General features: G+C 43.6%; 1 protein-coding gene across 1 annotated transcript in view; it reads right to left on the reverse strand.

Annotated features, from left to right (window-relative positions):
• The window catches only part of CCN4 (cellular communication network factor 4), a 101,994-nt gene extending 87,416 nt beyond the window's left edge, over window positions 1–14,578 (reverse strand). The window contains exon 1 of the mRNA XM_075316183.1: window positions 14,384–14,578. Coding sequence (XP_075172298.1) covers window positions 14,384–14,431 — 48 coding nt within the window. The 5' untranslated portion in view covers window positions 14,432–14,578. The remainder of the gene's footprint in view (window positions 1–14,383) is intronic.
• Window positions 14,579–17,717: the final 3,139 nt, after the last annotated feature.

Here is a 17,717-nt window from a genome sequence, read left to right on the forward strand (position 1 = left end):
GGATAATGTGTGAGGAAACAGTATGGGAAAGGACGATAATCCTTAGACAGTATGGCAAGGGTGATAATGTATGGTGATGTGTGAGAAAACAGTATGGGAAGGTGGGATAAAGTGTAAGAAATCCGTATGAGAAGGGGGGTAATGTGTGAGGAGACAGTATGGCAAGGGGGACAATGGGTGAGGAAACAAAATGGGAAGGGAAGTTAATGTGTGAAGAGACAGTATGGGAAGGGGGAAAATGTGTGAGGAGACAGAATGGGAATAGTGGTTAATGTGTGAGGAGACAGTATAGCAAGGGGGGATCATGTATGAGGAGACAGTATGGGAAGGCAGATAATGTGAGGAAACAGTAAGGTGGAGAATTTTGTCAGGGGAGAAGAAGTGCGTGAGGGGACAGTTTAAGGGGGAAAGTGTGAGGATGGACAGTACAAAGGCTGGTAATGTTGTGGACAACATACAGAGGGGACAATATGAGAGAGAAATGTGTGATTAAAAGTAGAAGGGAGAAATGTTTGAGGAAACAGTTTGGGTGAGAAACGTGTGTGGGAGTCACACTATTGTAACTGCGTAATTGGGGCAGTATAGACAGGGGGCAGGATAGAAGCACTGTGTGATGGCACAGTATGGGAAGCACAGTATGCAGAGGGGTAGGGAGTGTAAATAGGGTGCACATTATGTAGAATGGCCAGTGTAGAGGGAATACAGTGTGAGGAGGGGCCCAGTGTAGAGAGGAGAGAACAGTGTGGAGGGCATGTACCATAAGAGGGACAATGTGGGAGTCATATTTTGTACAGGGAGCACAATGAGGGGCAATTATTTAGGGGCACAAGATAGTGCAGGCATTTTTATTCAGGAGCATTATAGCAGACTTTTATTTTTAAGTGCACAGTGTCAGGATGTGCTGCAGAAGACCGGGGAAGATGGCAGTCTGCAGACACAAGCTGTGGATATCCAGAGTCATCATAACATCTGAACTAGATGGAGAAGAAAAGAAAGAGAACAGTTCCAAATAGAGAAGCTGTCATCTTTATTTGTGATACTGACTATGTCAAATCAGTACTGTGGTTTTTGATGTAGTCCGCAGTCTGATTATGACTGGTTACAGCAACTCTTACTATCTCATTAACATTGTTATGGACATACTGGAAATTCTAGGATCATGGGATTGTATATGGGGCCTATCTTGACATTACATTGGCTGTACAAAGCATGTGTGCATGTACTGATGGTGGTTTTGGTGCTGTTTTCATATACCAGTGGTGGTTCTGGGGATTTATTTCAGATCTGCTGCTGGTTCTGCTGATACTACATAGTTATATAGTTAAACAAATATATACATTGCACAAAGACTCCATCAAGTTCAACCTGTCTCTATCAGCTATACATTTTCTATTGCTAGATTATTTATCACCCACAATGCCATTTTTGTGATAAAAGCATCTAACCCTATTTTATAAGCTGTTATAGTGTCTGCCATTACAACCTCATCTAGTCAGTATTCGACAGTGTGACTGCTCTAACAGTAAAGAACCCTTTCCTATTTAGCTGACAGAATCGCCTTTCTTCCACTTGCAGTGAGTGCTCATGGTCCTTAGTATTGTATTTGGAAGGAATAAGTCATGTGCCATCCTTTGGATTGACCACACATGTATTTATACATATAAATGACATCTCTTCTGAGCCGTGTTTTTTGTAAACTAAACAAGCCAAACCTTTCCAATCTCTCATCATAGGAGTGAACTTCCCCTTTTAATAATCTAGTTGCCACCTATAAAGCGTCTTTAACTTCCGAGTAGCCTTTTCTGCTTCTGGAGCTTTAGTATCAGTTTGTTGTATGTTACAGTATCAAATGTCTTTGCATTCATGTACTGATATTCTGGTAATGTATTGATGTACTGATGGTGCATTTTTAAGCATATTCCTCTACTCTGTATTCTTGTATTGATGGTGCTTCTGGTAATGTATTCCTACACTTAAGGTGGTTGTTGTGATGCTGTATTCATGTACTGATGGTGCTTCTGGTAAAGTGTTCTTGTGTTGATGCAGCTTCTGGTAATGTATTTCTGTAGTTAAGGTGGTTGTGATGCTGTATTTATGTACTGATGGTGCTTCTGGTAAAGGGTTCTTGTATTGATGGTGCTTCTGGTGATATATTCCTGTACTTAAGGTGGTTGTGATAGTGTATTCATGTACTGATGGTGCTTCTGGTGACATATTCTTGTATTGATCTTGCCTCTGGTAATGTATTCATGTATTGATTGTGATTTTGATGCTAAATTCTAGTATTAATGATGGTTCTGTAGCTTTATTCCTGCACTGATGGTGATTGTGATGCTATATTTTAGTATCATTGCTGGTTCTGGTGATGTATTCCTGCATTTGGTGCTGATCCTGTACACATAAAACAATCCATAACTTGTCATATAATGTGATATATAGCCATGTTAATAAAGTATTGTGCCATCAGACAAATTAAGGGATGCTACATCTGTATTTATATTAGGAGTGTTAATTATAAAATTATGCTCTCTAGCATGCCAAATCCTAACAGTGTGTCTTATACTCACTGTCAGGATCTGGTTCTGCTTGCCGCTTACATCACATGACCACTCATATGTAATTTTCATACTCAAGGTAATGTGCCAACTAGCTTCTCTTTCTTCTTCTCTCAATAAAGCAGGGGCTGAACATTGAGCAAATTAGGAAGAACAGTTGTCGGCACATTACTGTAAATGTGCAAATCCCATATGAGCGGTCACATGGCGACTAATCAAACCACTTAAGCTAGGTATGGAAGAGAGGGGTTGCCAAACAGAATTTTTGTCCTGGGTGCAAGAAAACCTAGATTCATCTCTGAGTATAATTATGTTCTCGACATGAGCATCTATGCCTCTTTTAACGCATCCTATTTTTTTGATTTTGCTTTGGCAGCAGCTTCCTGGCGCTGGTCAATAAAAATAGGCAACCATAATATTTGTTGGACACTGGATAAGTGACTTTACTTGGAAGCGACATGTTTGCTTGTCCATTTCTAGGTGTGGTTGGGGTAGACTCGCTGACTGGTGCCTGCTTATGTAACAAAACTCCCTATTCATAAAAACCATGTAAAATAATAATGTAAGATCTATTTATAAACAGGCGATTGAGTAATAGAGTAGATTCCGGTTTGTGTAAAACTTGTTTAACACTGTGTGTTGTAATAGTTCCAATAGACTTCAATAGACAGAGCCGCGTCGAGATATAACTATTTCTCTAATATATACCACTGTCATCCAGGTCCACATGCTTTGATGACTTCAAAGTCATGTGACCAAAGGTCTCTTATTTGCTGGAGTCTAAATGAATTGAACAGGAGTCAGGCTGGTATGCAGGATTGGCATTAGGGAGTAGGGCAAGTAAACGGGGCAATTTCACAGGGCCCCCATTCTCCTAGGGGCCCTCAGTGTTATAAATCCTGATAATCACTGCTTAAGGACCTTTGTGACATCACGTCATGTGATCAAAGGTCCTTAATCGCAGGAGTCCAAAGCTCAACCACCAGTAGAGGGAACTTAGGAGCTTACTGCATACCATGTTTCCACTAAAATAAAACCTACCCCGAAAATAAGCCTTAGCATGATTTAACATGATTTTAGGAGTATGTTTGAAATATAAGTCCTACTCCAAAAATAAGCCCTAGTTATGGTCAGGGCCAGCATAAGGGAGAGTCAAAGTGCACAATTTCTCAAGGCACTGATTCATTAAGGGACCTCAACATTTGTATTCTGAGGTTGAGTGTTTAAAGACCTTTGATGACTATACACTAATGTGACCAAAGGTCTCTTAGTTGCCGGAGTCTAAATGAATTGAACAGGAGACAGGCTGGTATGCAGGACTGGTATTAGGAAGTAGGGCAAGCAAGCTGGGCAATGTCCCAGGGCCCCCATTCTCCTAGGGGCCACAGCAAGGCTGTGTGCCCACAATCAGTGTTTGCAGCATTTTGGATGCAGAGTGTTTTCACTGCGTCCAAAACACTGCATTGTACAGTACAAGCACAGTGGATGTGATTTATAGAAATCCAATGCCTACTGTGCGTGTACGGCCCGCCACAAAAACTGACCTGCGTTGCGTCTTTCCGAGTTACAAGCACGTCAATTCTTTACTGCGGAGCCGCAAGCTTCCTCCGTAGGGAGAACACAAGTGAGAGACCGCAGCGCCCCGGACCCTCATCATGGGCACGGACCACTGCGGTCACCTACGATCTCCTGCAGAGGAGACTCGCGGCCCCGCAGGTCAAGACCCACTGCATCCGTGACGCAGCGGGTCCTGATCGCGGGCACATACTAAAGCTGAAGAGGAGGCAGGGATATATATACAGTTAGGTCCAGAAATATTTGGACAATGACACAATTTTGGCGAGTTGGGCTTTGCATGCCACCACATTGGATTTGAACTGAAACCTCTACAACAGAATTCAAGTGCAGATTGTAACGTTTAATTTGAAGGTTTGAACAAAAATATCTGATAGAAATTGTAGGAATTGTACACATTTCTTTCCAAACACTCCACATTTTAGGAGGTCAAAAGTAATTGGACAAATAAACCAAACCCAAACAAAATATTTTTATTTTCAATATTTTGTTGCGAATCCTTTGGAGGCAATCACTGCCTTAAGTCTGGAACCCATGGACATCACCAAACGCTGGGTTTCCTCCTTCTTAATGCTTTGCCAGGCCTTTACAGCCGCAGCCTTCAGGTCTTGCTTGTTTGTGGGTCTTTCCGTCTTAAGTCTGGATTTGAGCAAGTGAAATGCATGCTCAATTGGGTTAAGATCTGGTGATTGACTTGGCCATTGCAGAATGTTCCACTTTTTTGCACTCATGAACCCCCTGGGTAGCTTTGACTATATGCTTGGGGTCATTGTCCATCTGTACTATGAAGCGCCGTCCGATCAACTTTGCGGCATTTGGCTGAATCTGGGCTGAAAGTATATCCCGGTACACTTCAGAATTCATCCGGCTACTCTTGTCTGCTGTTATGTCATCAATAAACACAAGTGACCCAGTGCCATTGAAAGCCATGCATGCCCATGCCATCACGTTGCCTCCACCATGTTTTACAGAGGATGTGGTGTGCCTTGGATCATGTGCCGTTCCCTTTCTTCTCCAAACTTTTTTCTTCCCATCATTCTGGTACAGGTTGATCTTTGTCTCATCTGTCCATAGAATACTTTTCCAGAACTGAGCTGGCTTCATGAGGTGTTTTTCAGCAAATTTAACTCTGGCCTGTCTATTTTTGGAATTGATGAATGGTTTGCATCTAGATGTGAACCCTTTGCATTTACTTTCATGGAGTCTTCTCTTTACTGGTGACTTAGAGACAGATACACCTACTTCACTGAGAGTGTTCTGGACTTCAGTTGATGTTGTGAACGGGTTCTTCTTCACCAAAGAAAGTATGCGGCGATCATCCACCACTGTTGTCATCCGTGGACGCCCAGGCCTTTTTGAGTTCCCAAGCTCACCAGTCAATTCCTTTTTTCTCAGAATGTACCCGACTGTTGATTTTGCTACTCCAAGCATGTCTGATATCTCTCTGATGGATTTTTTCTTTTTTTTCAGCCTCAGGATGTTCTGCTTCACCTCAATTGAGAGTTCCTTAGACCGCATGTTGTCTGGTCACAGCAACAGCTTCCAAATGCAAAACCACACACCTGTAATCAACCCCAGACCTTTTAACTACTTCATTGATTACAGGTTAACGAGGGAGACGCCTTCAGAGTTAATTGCAGCCCTTAGAGTCCCTTGTCCAATTACTTTTGGTCCCTTGAAAAAGAGGAGGCTATGCATTACAGAGCTATGATTCCTAAACCCCTTCTCCGATTTGGATGTGAAAACTCTCATATTGCAGCTGGGAGTGTGCACTTTCAGCCCATATTATATATAGAATTGTATTTCTGAACATGTTTTTGTAAACAGCTAAAATAACAAAACTTGTGTCACTGTCCAAATATTTCTGGACCTAACTGTATATATATATATATATATATATATATAATGTGCAGTGTGTGTGTGTGTGTGTGTGTGTGTGTGTGTGTGTGTGTGTGTGTCTTGTGTGTGTGTGTGTGCCAGGCTCTATTTACCACTCTTGCACTAGTTTGTATAATTTCTCTCTATGTCCTGGTTATTATTCTGCTCAATATGAAGATGCGGCCGGACCTGCAGATGGTAACCTGGCACATCCACTGCTCTGTCTCATTTACCTTTAATAAAACCATATGGCCCCTCCATCCTCTCGGCATCTGGCATGCCCCAATGCTGTAAATCCAGCAGGAAATTAATGGGCACCTGTGATTGCCGCGTCCTATGAGGCACTGTATCCAGAGCAATTTGTTCCTGAGTTTGGCTGCTGTCTGGAGCAGGTGACGGGCGTTGTGCCCCTTCTGTATCCAGCGACCAGATGTAAACTGTAAGGTCACAAGCCCATGGGCTGCCAAATGGGCATTACAGTGGGACCTTCAGGGTCCACAGAGGTGAAAACTTAGTGCAAATTCAATTTTTATGTTCCACGTAGTCACCCAGAAGCCACTGTCATCTGATGTCTCTCCCCTGCCCACCCACCCACAGTACCCCGTTTATCTGTTTCAGTGGTGGACATATCATGGTGGAGCCACACAAGGGCCCAAGAGATAAGGGGGCCCATTTTTATCTCCAAAACAGGTGGAATTGTGCGTTATGAGGAGCTTTTGCAGTGCAAAGGCCCCATAGGGTCCTCTCCTGTCCACCAGTGATCTCATAGAATCATAGAAATATAGAATGGTAGAGTTGGAAGGGACCTCAAGGGCCATCGGGTCCAACGCCCTGCGAGTGCAGGCTTTCCTAAATCATCTGTTGTGTGCCACTTTCCATTCCCTTTTCCTCCATCCTTGCCGCCCTGCTCCTTCCTCCCGCAGTGATAGTCCCTGGTAATGTGTCACTGCGGCACAACCCCCTTTGGCTGTAAAAAGCCATTTCATTCCTGAACCCATAATTGTTTTTCGATTCCCCACCATTATTTCGAGGCTTCTGCGTCTGTCGTTGAATGGAAACCCTCTACACGAGGAGAACATTTCTACTCAAGATTGCAATGTGTTGTTCCCCTTTTTGAGCCAATTGACAATTATTTTAGGGGGCCCGGTAAAACCACTTTTTAGGTTTTCTGCGTCTGATACTACATTCATTCCCACTACATCTGACAATTTCAGTCCTGTTCCATTTGCAAATGCAGCCAACTAAAATAGACTATGTAGAGCTCCAAATCCCTAATATGCCCTAACTGAGCCAATATGGAAGAAGTTCTCAGAGGTTTATACTCCGCTCGCCAATGCTGCACCTGAAACCAAAAATACGAGACCGACAGCGTATTCTTAAAGTAACTTAAAGGGGTTGTTCAGAATTAGCCTCTAATAAGGCAAAGATTCCCTTTACAAGGTAGCACTTGACTTAAGGAGTCAGCCGCTTATATGGCTCTGGGGATCCATTTTTTTGGGGATACCTCTGTATCAGTTGCGTACTACTGATTTCAACAGATCCCATGGCCACTATGGGGCACGAATCAGGGGAAGCTGGTGCCGAGCGACATCCCCACCCGACATCATTCAATCTGTGTGTTTGAGTCTCAGTGCAGCAGGTGCAATGACGCACTAGATCGCGCCTGCCGAGCAGAGCCTCAGTCTGCACACACCACCGACCAGACCAGCACATCCGGGGATCAGGGAGAGGTAAGCAGTTTTATTTTACTTTTTTTATGTTGTCAGTACATATAGGTTACAATTGTGGGGGCATCATACAGTGTGGGGGAATTATACTGCATGTGTAGCGCCCCTGAGCCCCTCAGGGCACTACTAGGTACTGCATCCTCACCAGGTTGCAGGGCCTATCCGCAGGAACCTGGAACACCAGTGCCAGTATCATGTAGACACACCAAAACCCCAGTTTCCACTCCACACCAGGGGTAATAGGCTAGTCAGACACAAGGGAATGGCTACATAGAGTGCGGAGCCAGAGTAGGGGACTTGACAGCCTTGTGGGAGGGGACAGTAGTCAGTACAGAGTACAGAAGTAGAGAGTGAAGTGTACAGACATGCCTAGAGCTGGGTCGTGTAACGGTGGCCCGGGGGCACAGTGGTCGCCAGGGTAGGTACACCTGAGTACCACTGGGACCAGAACACCGATGGGGCACAGGGCCCTAGGTCAGGCATCAGCTTCATGCGGCCTGGCAATTACCTTAACAGTGAGGGGACCTTCCAGACCTCACTGACCCACAGATTTGGGGGCACCAGCAGTAAACCGAGGATCAGGGACACAGACCAGCCCTACAGGGTCCACACTGCCCACTGTACAAACGAGGAGACTGCCAAAAAGGACAGTTGGGCCCCAAACTGCTCCACGCTACAGTGACCCAACCACACTGGGGGTGCCGGGGACAGAGCAACCAAGTCATCAACTGGCACTGGAACTACAAGGACCTGAACCAGCTGTCCGAGGGTCAAGAGTGAGTAGAGACTGTTAATTACAACCAACGGTGTGGCCTCCCTTCTTCGGTGAAAGCCTCCACCATACCTCCCCGGGCTGAGCCTTACCTGCGGAGGGCCTACCACTACAGCTGCCATTACCACTAGCCCTAAGGGATAACCAACTCAGCAGTGGCGGTTCCACCATATTAACCGCAACCCGCAGGTGGCGTCACATCAATGACTTTAAACTCCTCTGTAAATACTCCCCATTAAAAAGCACCCAGGGCACGGGACTGGGCAACGGCTACCAAAGGGACATTTCCCAGTTGTAAACCGCCCAGGACCAAGTACCCCATTCCCTGGGCGACACACATGGGGGACTGTGGGAGCACCATACTTTGTGGCATCATACTGTATAGGGGACAGTGGAGACCTGTTGTCAAGCTAGGTATAGGGAAGGACCAAGCGTATGGGGACAGGAAAGGGAAACCCTGTGTCTAGGGAAGGAGGAGATGGTGACCCCTGACCAACCCTACTGCTGGCCCCTGTCTTCCCTTACCACCCTAGATAGGCTCCGCACCTATGCACCAAGCAGGATAACTGACCCTAGAACTGGGCTCTAGGTGGGGAGAGAATGGGATGAGCACTTAGTCAACCTGTCACATTAGGTACAGGGAAGCACCAAGCAAATGGCAAAGGAGAAGGGAAGCATCAGTCCAGGGAAGATGGGGGCATTTAAGCACAAGGGGAATACTGATAATCAGCAGCTGTATGTAAGAAGGGCTCCCCTGGGTCCTAAACCTAAAGACATGAAAACCCAGCAGGAAAGCATCCTATTACAATGAATACTGACAGCAGGAACAATAGAAAGTCAGGGAGCATTTTGCACAGCTAAATACTGTGATCTTCTATTGCCAGAAACCACATGACTGAGACACAACCCTATTAAGCTCTAAAGAAGACACAAGGAACACAAACAGGGGGAAGCACATAAACAACATATCTCCAGGAAGACTCAGGGAGAGATGCAACAGCTAATCACAAATTTTCTTCAGATGGATACAAGCCGACTGCTTGCATCCAGGACCTGTGTAGGTTTCTAAGTCTATCACCAGCAAAGAGCAAGGGGAAATGAGAGTATTAAAAGACACAAGGGAAGTGCCGATGATTAACAGCTGAACGGTGAGGAAATCCGCAGGGTCCTAAAGAAAAAGGGATAAACCACAAGCAGGAAAAAAGGGAAAGTCAGTGAGTAGCTTGTGTAGACAAATGCTGCGACCTTCTACATCCGGACAACACAGGACTGTCTGTCAAGTGTCACACACCCATGACACCCCACACATGTGGGGTGAATCATATTTGGAGGGGTGCAATGGGTGCTACATAATGTGTGGGGGACACATACAATATAGGGGTCTCGATTTGTGTGAGGGATTTAGGAGGACATCATACTGTGTGGGGGGAGCGTTAAAGAGATATTATGCAGTGACGGGGGGCAGTGGGGGCATTAAACTGTGTTACGGGTACTATAGACGCATCCAAATGTGCTGGGAGCAATGTGGGGATATCTTATAGTCCATAGGGGCAATTTGTCTGCAGGAATTTCCTGTGGGGTATCATACAGAGCATGGTAAGGGAATTTTTGAGGGCATCATATTCTTTGGGGGTGATGAAAAGTATTCCGTATGGATACAATTACTGTGCTCTTTCCCCAATATACTGTATGTCCCCCTCCATTTCTATAAAAGTTGGAAGGTACGCCGTTCTGTGACTGCGTCTATGCACCATGATCCCGATGAATTCCTCATTATTGGTGGGGGAGGGGAGGAGGCTCAATTAGGACTTTTACTATTGGGCCCTGTGATCTCTATGTATGCCAGGGTCTATCACTCATGTGCCATATATTATACTTCTAATGTGGCAGAAAGGAATGGGTGCCACTAGTTTTGCACCCCCTATACCGTTTGTATGATAAGTCATTGAGCTGCCGGTAATGCAATGTGGCACCACAGCCCCGGCATAAAAGAGAAAAAGAACATACAGGCCATTTGTATCTGACCAATGAAGGTTCAAATCCAATCAGCTGGATGGAGAGCTTCACATACCTGCATTGTTTACCAAGCACAGCGCCACCTATTAGCTGTGGCTGTCCTTGGTACTGCAGCACAGTCTTATGAGTGCTCCTCCTACCGGGATAATGATGACCTGATTTAGGTGTAGATTGTCATATCACTATCAATATTAATTATTATTGATTTAGAGACTTTGGCTGGTGGTTTCTATAGGTTGGAGTTTTTGGCTCAGGATATTGGTGCTATTAAGAACCTCCTATATATAAAAAGTCTGGTGCAGTGGCATACCGCTAAGAGTGGCCTGAGCCACAATTTCAACTTTTTTCTGCTTTTTCAGGATGCAGATACAGTGGAATACAGTGATGGAGCGGCGAGCGTCCGGCTCCCTGCTCCACCATTCAACATCTGTGTCTGAGTCTCCAGCAGCAGACGTGATGATGTCACTAGACTGCACCTGCTGCACGGAGCCTCAGTACAGATTGTAACAGCCCGCTGGGGAATAGGTACATTTATGGAAAATTTACTGCCAACTTCACCCCTAATCTTAACAATGGACATCAATATTCAATACGGTCAATGATCGTTCACATTTTCTCAAAAGATATTGTTCATACTCCTGCGAAAACGCCACCTGCTGGGGATCCAAACCGCCTGCTGGGATCCACACCGCCTGCTGGGGATCCACACCGCCTGCTGGGATCCACACCGCCTGCTGGGATCTAAACCGCCTGCTGGGATCCACACCGCCTGCTGGGTTACATGTTTCCTGCTGGGGTCCACGCTGCCTGCTGGGATACATACCGCCTGTGGGATTTACGCCGCCTGTTGGGATCCACTTCCCCTGCTGGGATCAAAGACACCTGCTTGGATCTACACTGCCTGCTGAAAACCACGCCACCTGCTGGGATCTATGCTGCCTGCTGGGATCCACGCCACCTGCTTGGAACCACGACGCCTTCCTTGATCTACACTGCCTGCTGAAAACCATGCCACCTGCTGGGATCCACACTACCTGCTGGGATCTACGTTGCCTACTGAAATCCACACCATATACTGGGATCCACGCCACCTAATGGGATTTACGCCGCCTGCTTGAATCTATGCTGCCTGGTGGGATCTACGCTGCCTGCTGGTATCCATGCCGTCTACTGGGATCTATGCTGCCTGCTGGGATCCATGCTACCTGCTGGGAGCCATGCTGCCTGCTGGGATCCACACCACCTACTGGGATCTATGTTGCCTGCTGAAATCCACACCATCTGCTGGGATCCACGCCACCTAATGGGATCTACGCCGCTGGCTCGGATCTATGCTGCCTGGTGGGATCCACTCTGCCTACTGGGATCTATGCCACCTGCTTGGATCCACGTTGCCTGCTGGGATCCACAACACCTGCTGAGATCTATGCTGCCTGCTGGGATCCACACTACTTGATGGGAGCCTCACCGCCTACTGGGATCTACGTTGCATGCTGAAATCCACACCTTCTACTGAAATCCACGCCACCTAATGGGATCTACGCTGCCTGCTTGGATCTATGCTGCCTAGTGGGATCAACAATGCCTGCTGGGATCCATGCCGCCTACTGGGATCTATGCTGCCTGCTGGGAGCCATGCTGCCTGCTGGGATCCACACTGCCTATTGGGATCTACGTTGCCTGCTGAAATATACACCATCTTCTGGGATCCACGCCACCTAATGGGATCTACGCCGCCTGCTCAGATCTATGTTGCCTGGTGGGATCCACCCTGCCTGCTGGGATCTATGCCGCCTACTGGGAGCCATGCTGCCTGCTGGGATCTACACTGCCTACTGGGATCTACATTGCCTGCTGAAATCCACACCATCTGTTGGGATCCACACTACCTAATGGGATCTACGCTGCCTGCTCGGATCCATGCTGCCTGCTCGGATCTATGCTGAATTCTGGGATCCACGCCGCCTGTTGAAATCTATGCTGCCTGCTGGGATCCACGCCGCCTGCTGGGATCTATGTTGCCTGCTGGGATCAATGCCGCCTACTGGGAGCCATGCTGTCTGCTGGGATCCACACCGCCTACTGGGATCTACGTTGCCTGCTCAGATCTATGCTGCCTAGTGGGATCCACCCTGCCTGCTGGGATCCACGCCGCCTGCTGGGATCTATGCTGAATGCTGGGATCCACGCCGCCTGCTGGGATCTATGCTGTATGCTGGGATCCACGCCTTCCATAGGATTAGTCTCTGACAAACGCAAACTGACACCAGCTCAGGTCTACAGTATAGACTTTCCAGGCAGCCCCTCGGGCGGTGTCATCCTTAACCGTCACTGAAGTATGTGCATCTCCAAGAATTTACCTGCCTTGTAAAAGATCTGAGAGGGGGAAGATCTGCGGCCAAGAGGGAATCGCAGCCAAGGACACAATGCCCCAGAAAACCGCACAGCCAGAGATCAGCGCAAAAAGGCGGATGAATCCATCTCTGATAAGAGAAAGCGAATCTCCCGGGATTGTTTATTGTACAATACACGAGTGTTCTCTTTCCAGACACAGAACTTGTTTCCTAAAGTAGTGTTCTCTCCCCCTCCCGCTCCCCCAGCTTGAAGTTTCTGCCACGTGTGTGGAGTCTGACCCAAAATCCCCAAATAAAAGCGAACCTTACACAACCAGAGCACTTCATAGCAGAAAAAGCACCAATATGGAGGGTCATTTTACGGGTAGTGGATGCAGCAGAGCTGAGTTTGTTGCAGTTTTGAGCCGAGTTTGCTATAAGATAACTTACAGGTAAAGAATCATAATAATATAGTGATGACCATAAGTGACAAACTCATCTCTGCAGCTTCTAATATTGCAAATATTGATCAAAAGTCAACAACCTTCAGTTCCTGAAATGCTGAAAACCGAAGTTCTGCAGCAGCTGAGAAGCTAAAAGCTGAACTACAAGATCCCTCCTTGGAATAATCCGGTACCGTACACTGATACCTCAATATAAAAGGGTTAATTAAACTTTTTAAAACTTTTTCTAAGGCAGCTTTCACACATCAGTTTTTGGCCATCAGGCGCAATCCGGCAGAAGCATGAAAAAACGCATCCGGCGTCTGTTGACGCCGGATGCGTTTTTTCCCCCATAGACTTCTATTAGCGCCGGATGGTCTTGCGTTCCATCAGACAAAATTTGCTTGTTCGGCGGCCGGATGGAACGTTGAGGTGACCGTTTTTTGTCTCCGGCGCCGTACGGCATGTTTTATAATGGAAGCCTATGGACACCGGATCCGTTTTTTTGAACTGAGCATGCTCAGTATCACAACGGATCCGTCAAAAAACTGAAGGAACTGATGGAAAAAACTGATGCAACTGATCCGTTTTTTTTCACCGGATCCGTCGCATCAGTTTTTTTGCCTGATGGCAAAAAACTGATGTGTGAAAGCCGCCTAATAAAACTTTTTATGGACCAGGATGTTCTTTGAACTGGAAGATCCCTCCTTGCCAATATCCAGAACAGTTCACGGATACCTCAATATTAAAGGGTTAAAGAAACTTTTTCAAACTTTTTAAAACTTTTTATGGACCTGGAACGTCCGTCTATTTCTACCTTACGCCGATATTTGCCATTGGCCGTTGCCTAGAAACAGCTAAATACAATGTATCAAAATAAATGGAATGAAAGCAAAGAATCAATGACACTGATACAATGTTGCAATTGATTTTGATGCAGCAGCACTTAAAAAATTGCTATGAATTTGCATAGGACTGCACATTAAAGTGATGCAGATCTCGAAAGGTTATTTTGCTACATCCATAGTTTGTTGAATACATTCAATACTTGACAATTAATAAAGCCGCCATCCCGTGCACTCACCTGACCAATGCTGCTTGCTGCTAGAATCCAATATAAGAGCCACCTCATCACTAGGAACCAGTGTTAAATACATTGATTGAAGGCAGCAGGAATTCTCTTGGGCACAGAATGACTGGTAGTGACAAGACGTTGGGTACCAGCAGCACCAGGTCACACATACATAAAGCCAGTTATGTCCTTTTGTCTCCTTCTTTTCTTTTTTTTTAAAGAGACAGGTCTGACGTCAGGAATTAAGACAAGCCCTGCAGATCCCCTTTTGAGACAGTTCTCCAGCCTCCCATTCTCCTCCCCACCTCCTGAAATCTCTGCACTGTGTTCTCTTAAAGGAGTAGGAGAGTCACAGCTTCAAACCAGAGATACTGTAAGAAATGCAAGATGCCCCATGTGTCTGCTAGTAATTAAAGCGGAGACAATACCACGTCTACTGACCTACTGCTGAAAATATGCACCAACAACTGCAGAACCAGAGCTCAGACCTGCATCCAATAACACCGAAAACATGTCCTGAAAGAAAAGAGGCGGAATAATAACTATAATGGAGCATCACTGGCTGATACCAGAGAGTAATTACTGCATCTAATCATATGTGGTTGTAACATCAACATTTCAAGGGACAAACAAAAAACAAATATAACTACTACTGCCCTCATGTAGATAAATATAACTACTATAATACTGCCCCTATGTACAAGAATATAACTACTATAATACTGCCCCTATGTACAAGAATATAACTACTATAATACTGCCCCTATGTACAAGAATATAACTACTATAATACTGCCCCTATGTACAAGAATATAACTACTATAATACTGTCCCTATATACAAGAATATAACTACTATAATACTGCCCCTATATACAAGAATATAACTACTATAATACTGCCCCTATGTACAAGAATAGAACTACTATAATACTGCCCCTATGTACAAGAATATAACTACTATAATACTGCCCCTATGTACAAGAATATAACTACTATAATACTGCCCCCATGTACAAGAATATAACTACTATAATTCTGGCCCCTATGTACAAGAATATAACTACTATAATACTGTCCCTATATACAAGAATATAACTACTATAATACTTTCCCTATATACAAGAATATAACTACTATAATACTGTCCCTATATACAAGAATATAACTACTATAATACTGCCCCTATATACAAGAATATAACTACTATAATACTGTCCCTATATACAAGAATATAACTACTATAATACTGCCCCTATATACAAGAATATAACTACTATAATACTGGTCCTATGTACAAGAATATAACTACTATAATACTGCCCCTATGTACAAGAATATAACTACTATAATACTGTCCCTATATACAAGAATATAACTACTATAATACTGCCCCTATATACAAGAATATAACTACTATAATACTGGTCCTATGTACAAGAATATAACTACTATAATACTGCTGCTATGTACAAGAATATAACAACTATAATACTGCTCCTATGTACAAGAATATAACTACTATAATACTGCCCCCTATGTACAAGAATATAACTACTATAATACTGCTGCTATGTACAAGAATATAACAACTATAATACTGCCCCCTATGTACAAGAATATAACTACTATAATACTGCTCCTATGTACAAGAATATAACTACTATAATACTGCCCCTATGTACAAGAATATAACTACTATAATACTGCTCCTATGTACAAGAATATAACTACTATAATACTGCTGCTATGTACAAGAATATAACTACTATAATACTGCCACCTATGTACAAGAATATAACTACTATAATACTGCCCCTATGTACAATAATCTAACTAATATAATACTGCCCCTATGTACAAGAATATAACTACTATAATACTGCTCCTATGTACAAGAATATAACTACTATAATACTGCTCCTATGTACAAGAATATAACTACTATAATACTGCCCCTATGTACAAGAATATAACTACTATAATACTGCCCCTATGTACAAGAATATAACTACTATAATACTGCCCCCTATGTACAAGAATAAAACTACTATAATACTGCCTCCTATGTACAACAATATAACTACTATAATACTGCCCCCTATGTACAAGAATATAACTACTATAATACTGCCCCTATGTACAAGAATATAACTACTACAATACTGCCCCTATGTACAAGAATATAACTACTATAATACTGCCCCTATGTACAAGAATATAACTACTATAATACTGCCCCTATGTAGAAGAATCTAACTACTATAATACTGCTCCTATGTACAAGAATATAACTACTATAATACTGCCCCTATGTACAAGAATATACCTACTATAATACTATCCCTTTGTACAAGAATATAACTACTATAATACTGCTCCTATGTCCAAGAATATAACTACTATAATACTGCTGCTATGTACAAGAATATAACTACTATAATACTGCTGCTATGTACAAGAATATAACAACTATAATACTGCTCCTATGTACAAGAATATAACTACTATAATACTGCCCCTATGTACAAGAATATAACTACTATAATACTGCCCCTATGTACAATAATCTAACTAATATAATACTGCCCCTATGTACAAGAATATAACTACTATAATACTGCTCCTATGTACAAGAATATAACTACTATAATACTGCCCCTATGTACAAGAATATAACTACTATAATACTGCCCCTATGTACAAGAATATAACTACTATAATACTGCCCCCATGTACAAGAATATAACTACTATAATTCTGGCCCCTATGTACAAGAATATAACTACTATAATACTGTCCCTATATACAAGAATATAACTACTATAATACTGCCCCTATATACAAGAATATAACTACTATAATACTGTCCCTATATACAAGAATATAACTACTATAATACTGCCCCTATATACAAGAATATAACTACTATAATACTGTCCCTATATACAAGAATATAACTACTATAATACTGCCCCTATATACAAGAATATAACTACTATAATACTGGTCCTATGTACAAGAATATAACTACTATAATACTGCCCCTATGTACAAGAATATAACTACTATAATACTGTTCCTATATACAAGAATATAACTACTATAATACTGCCCCTATATACAAGAATATAACTACTATAATACTGGTCCTATGTACAAGAATATAACTACTATAATACTGCTGCTATGTACAAGAATATAACAACTATAATACTGCTCCTATGTACAAGAATATAACTACTATAATACTGCCCCCTATGTACAAGAATATAACTACTATAATACTGCTGCTATGTACAAGAATATAACAACTATAATACTGCCCCCTATGTACAAGAATATAA

This window comes from Anomaloglossus baeobatrachus, chromosome 6 (assembly GCF_048569485.1).
Source record: "Anomaloglossus baeobatrachus isolate aAnoBae1 chromosome 6, aAnoBae1.hap1, whole genome shotgun sequence".
NCBI classification, from domain to species: Eukaryota; Metazoa; Chordata; class Amphibia; order Anura; family Aromobatidae; genus Anomaloglossus; species Anomaloglossus baeobatrachus.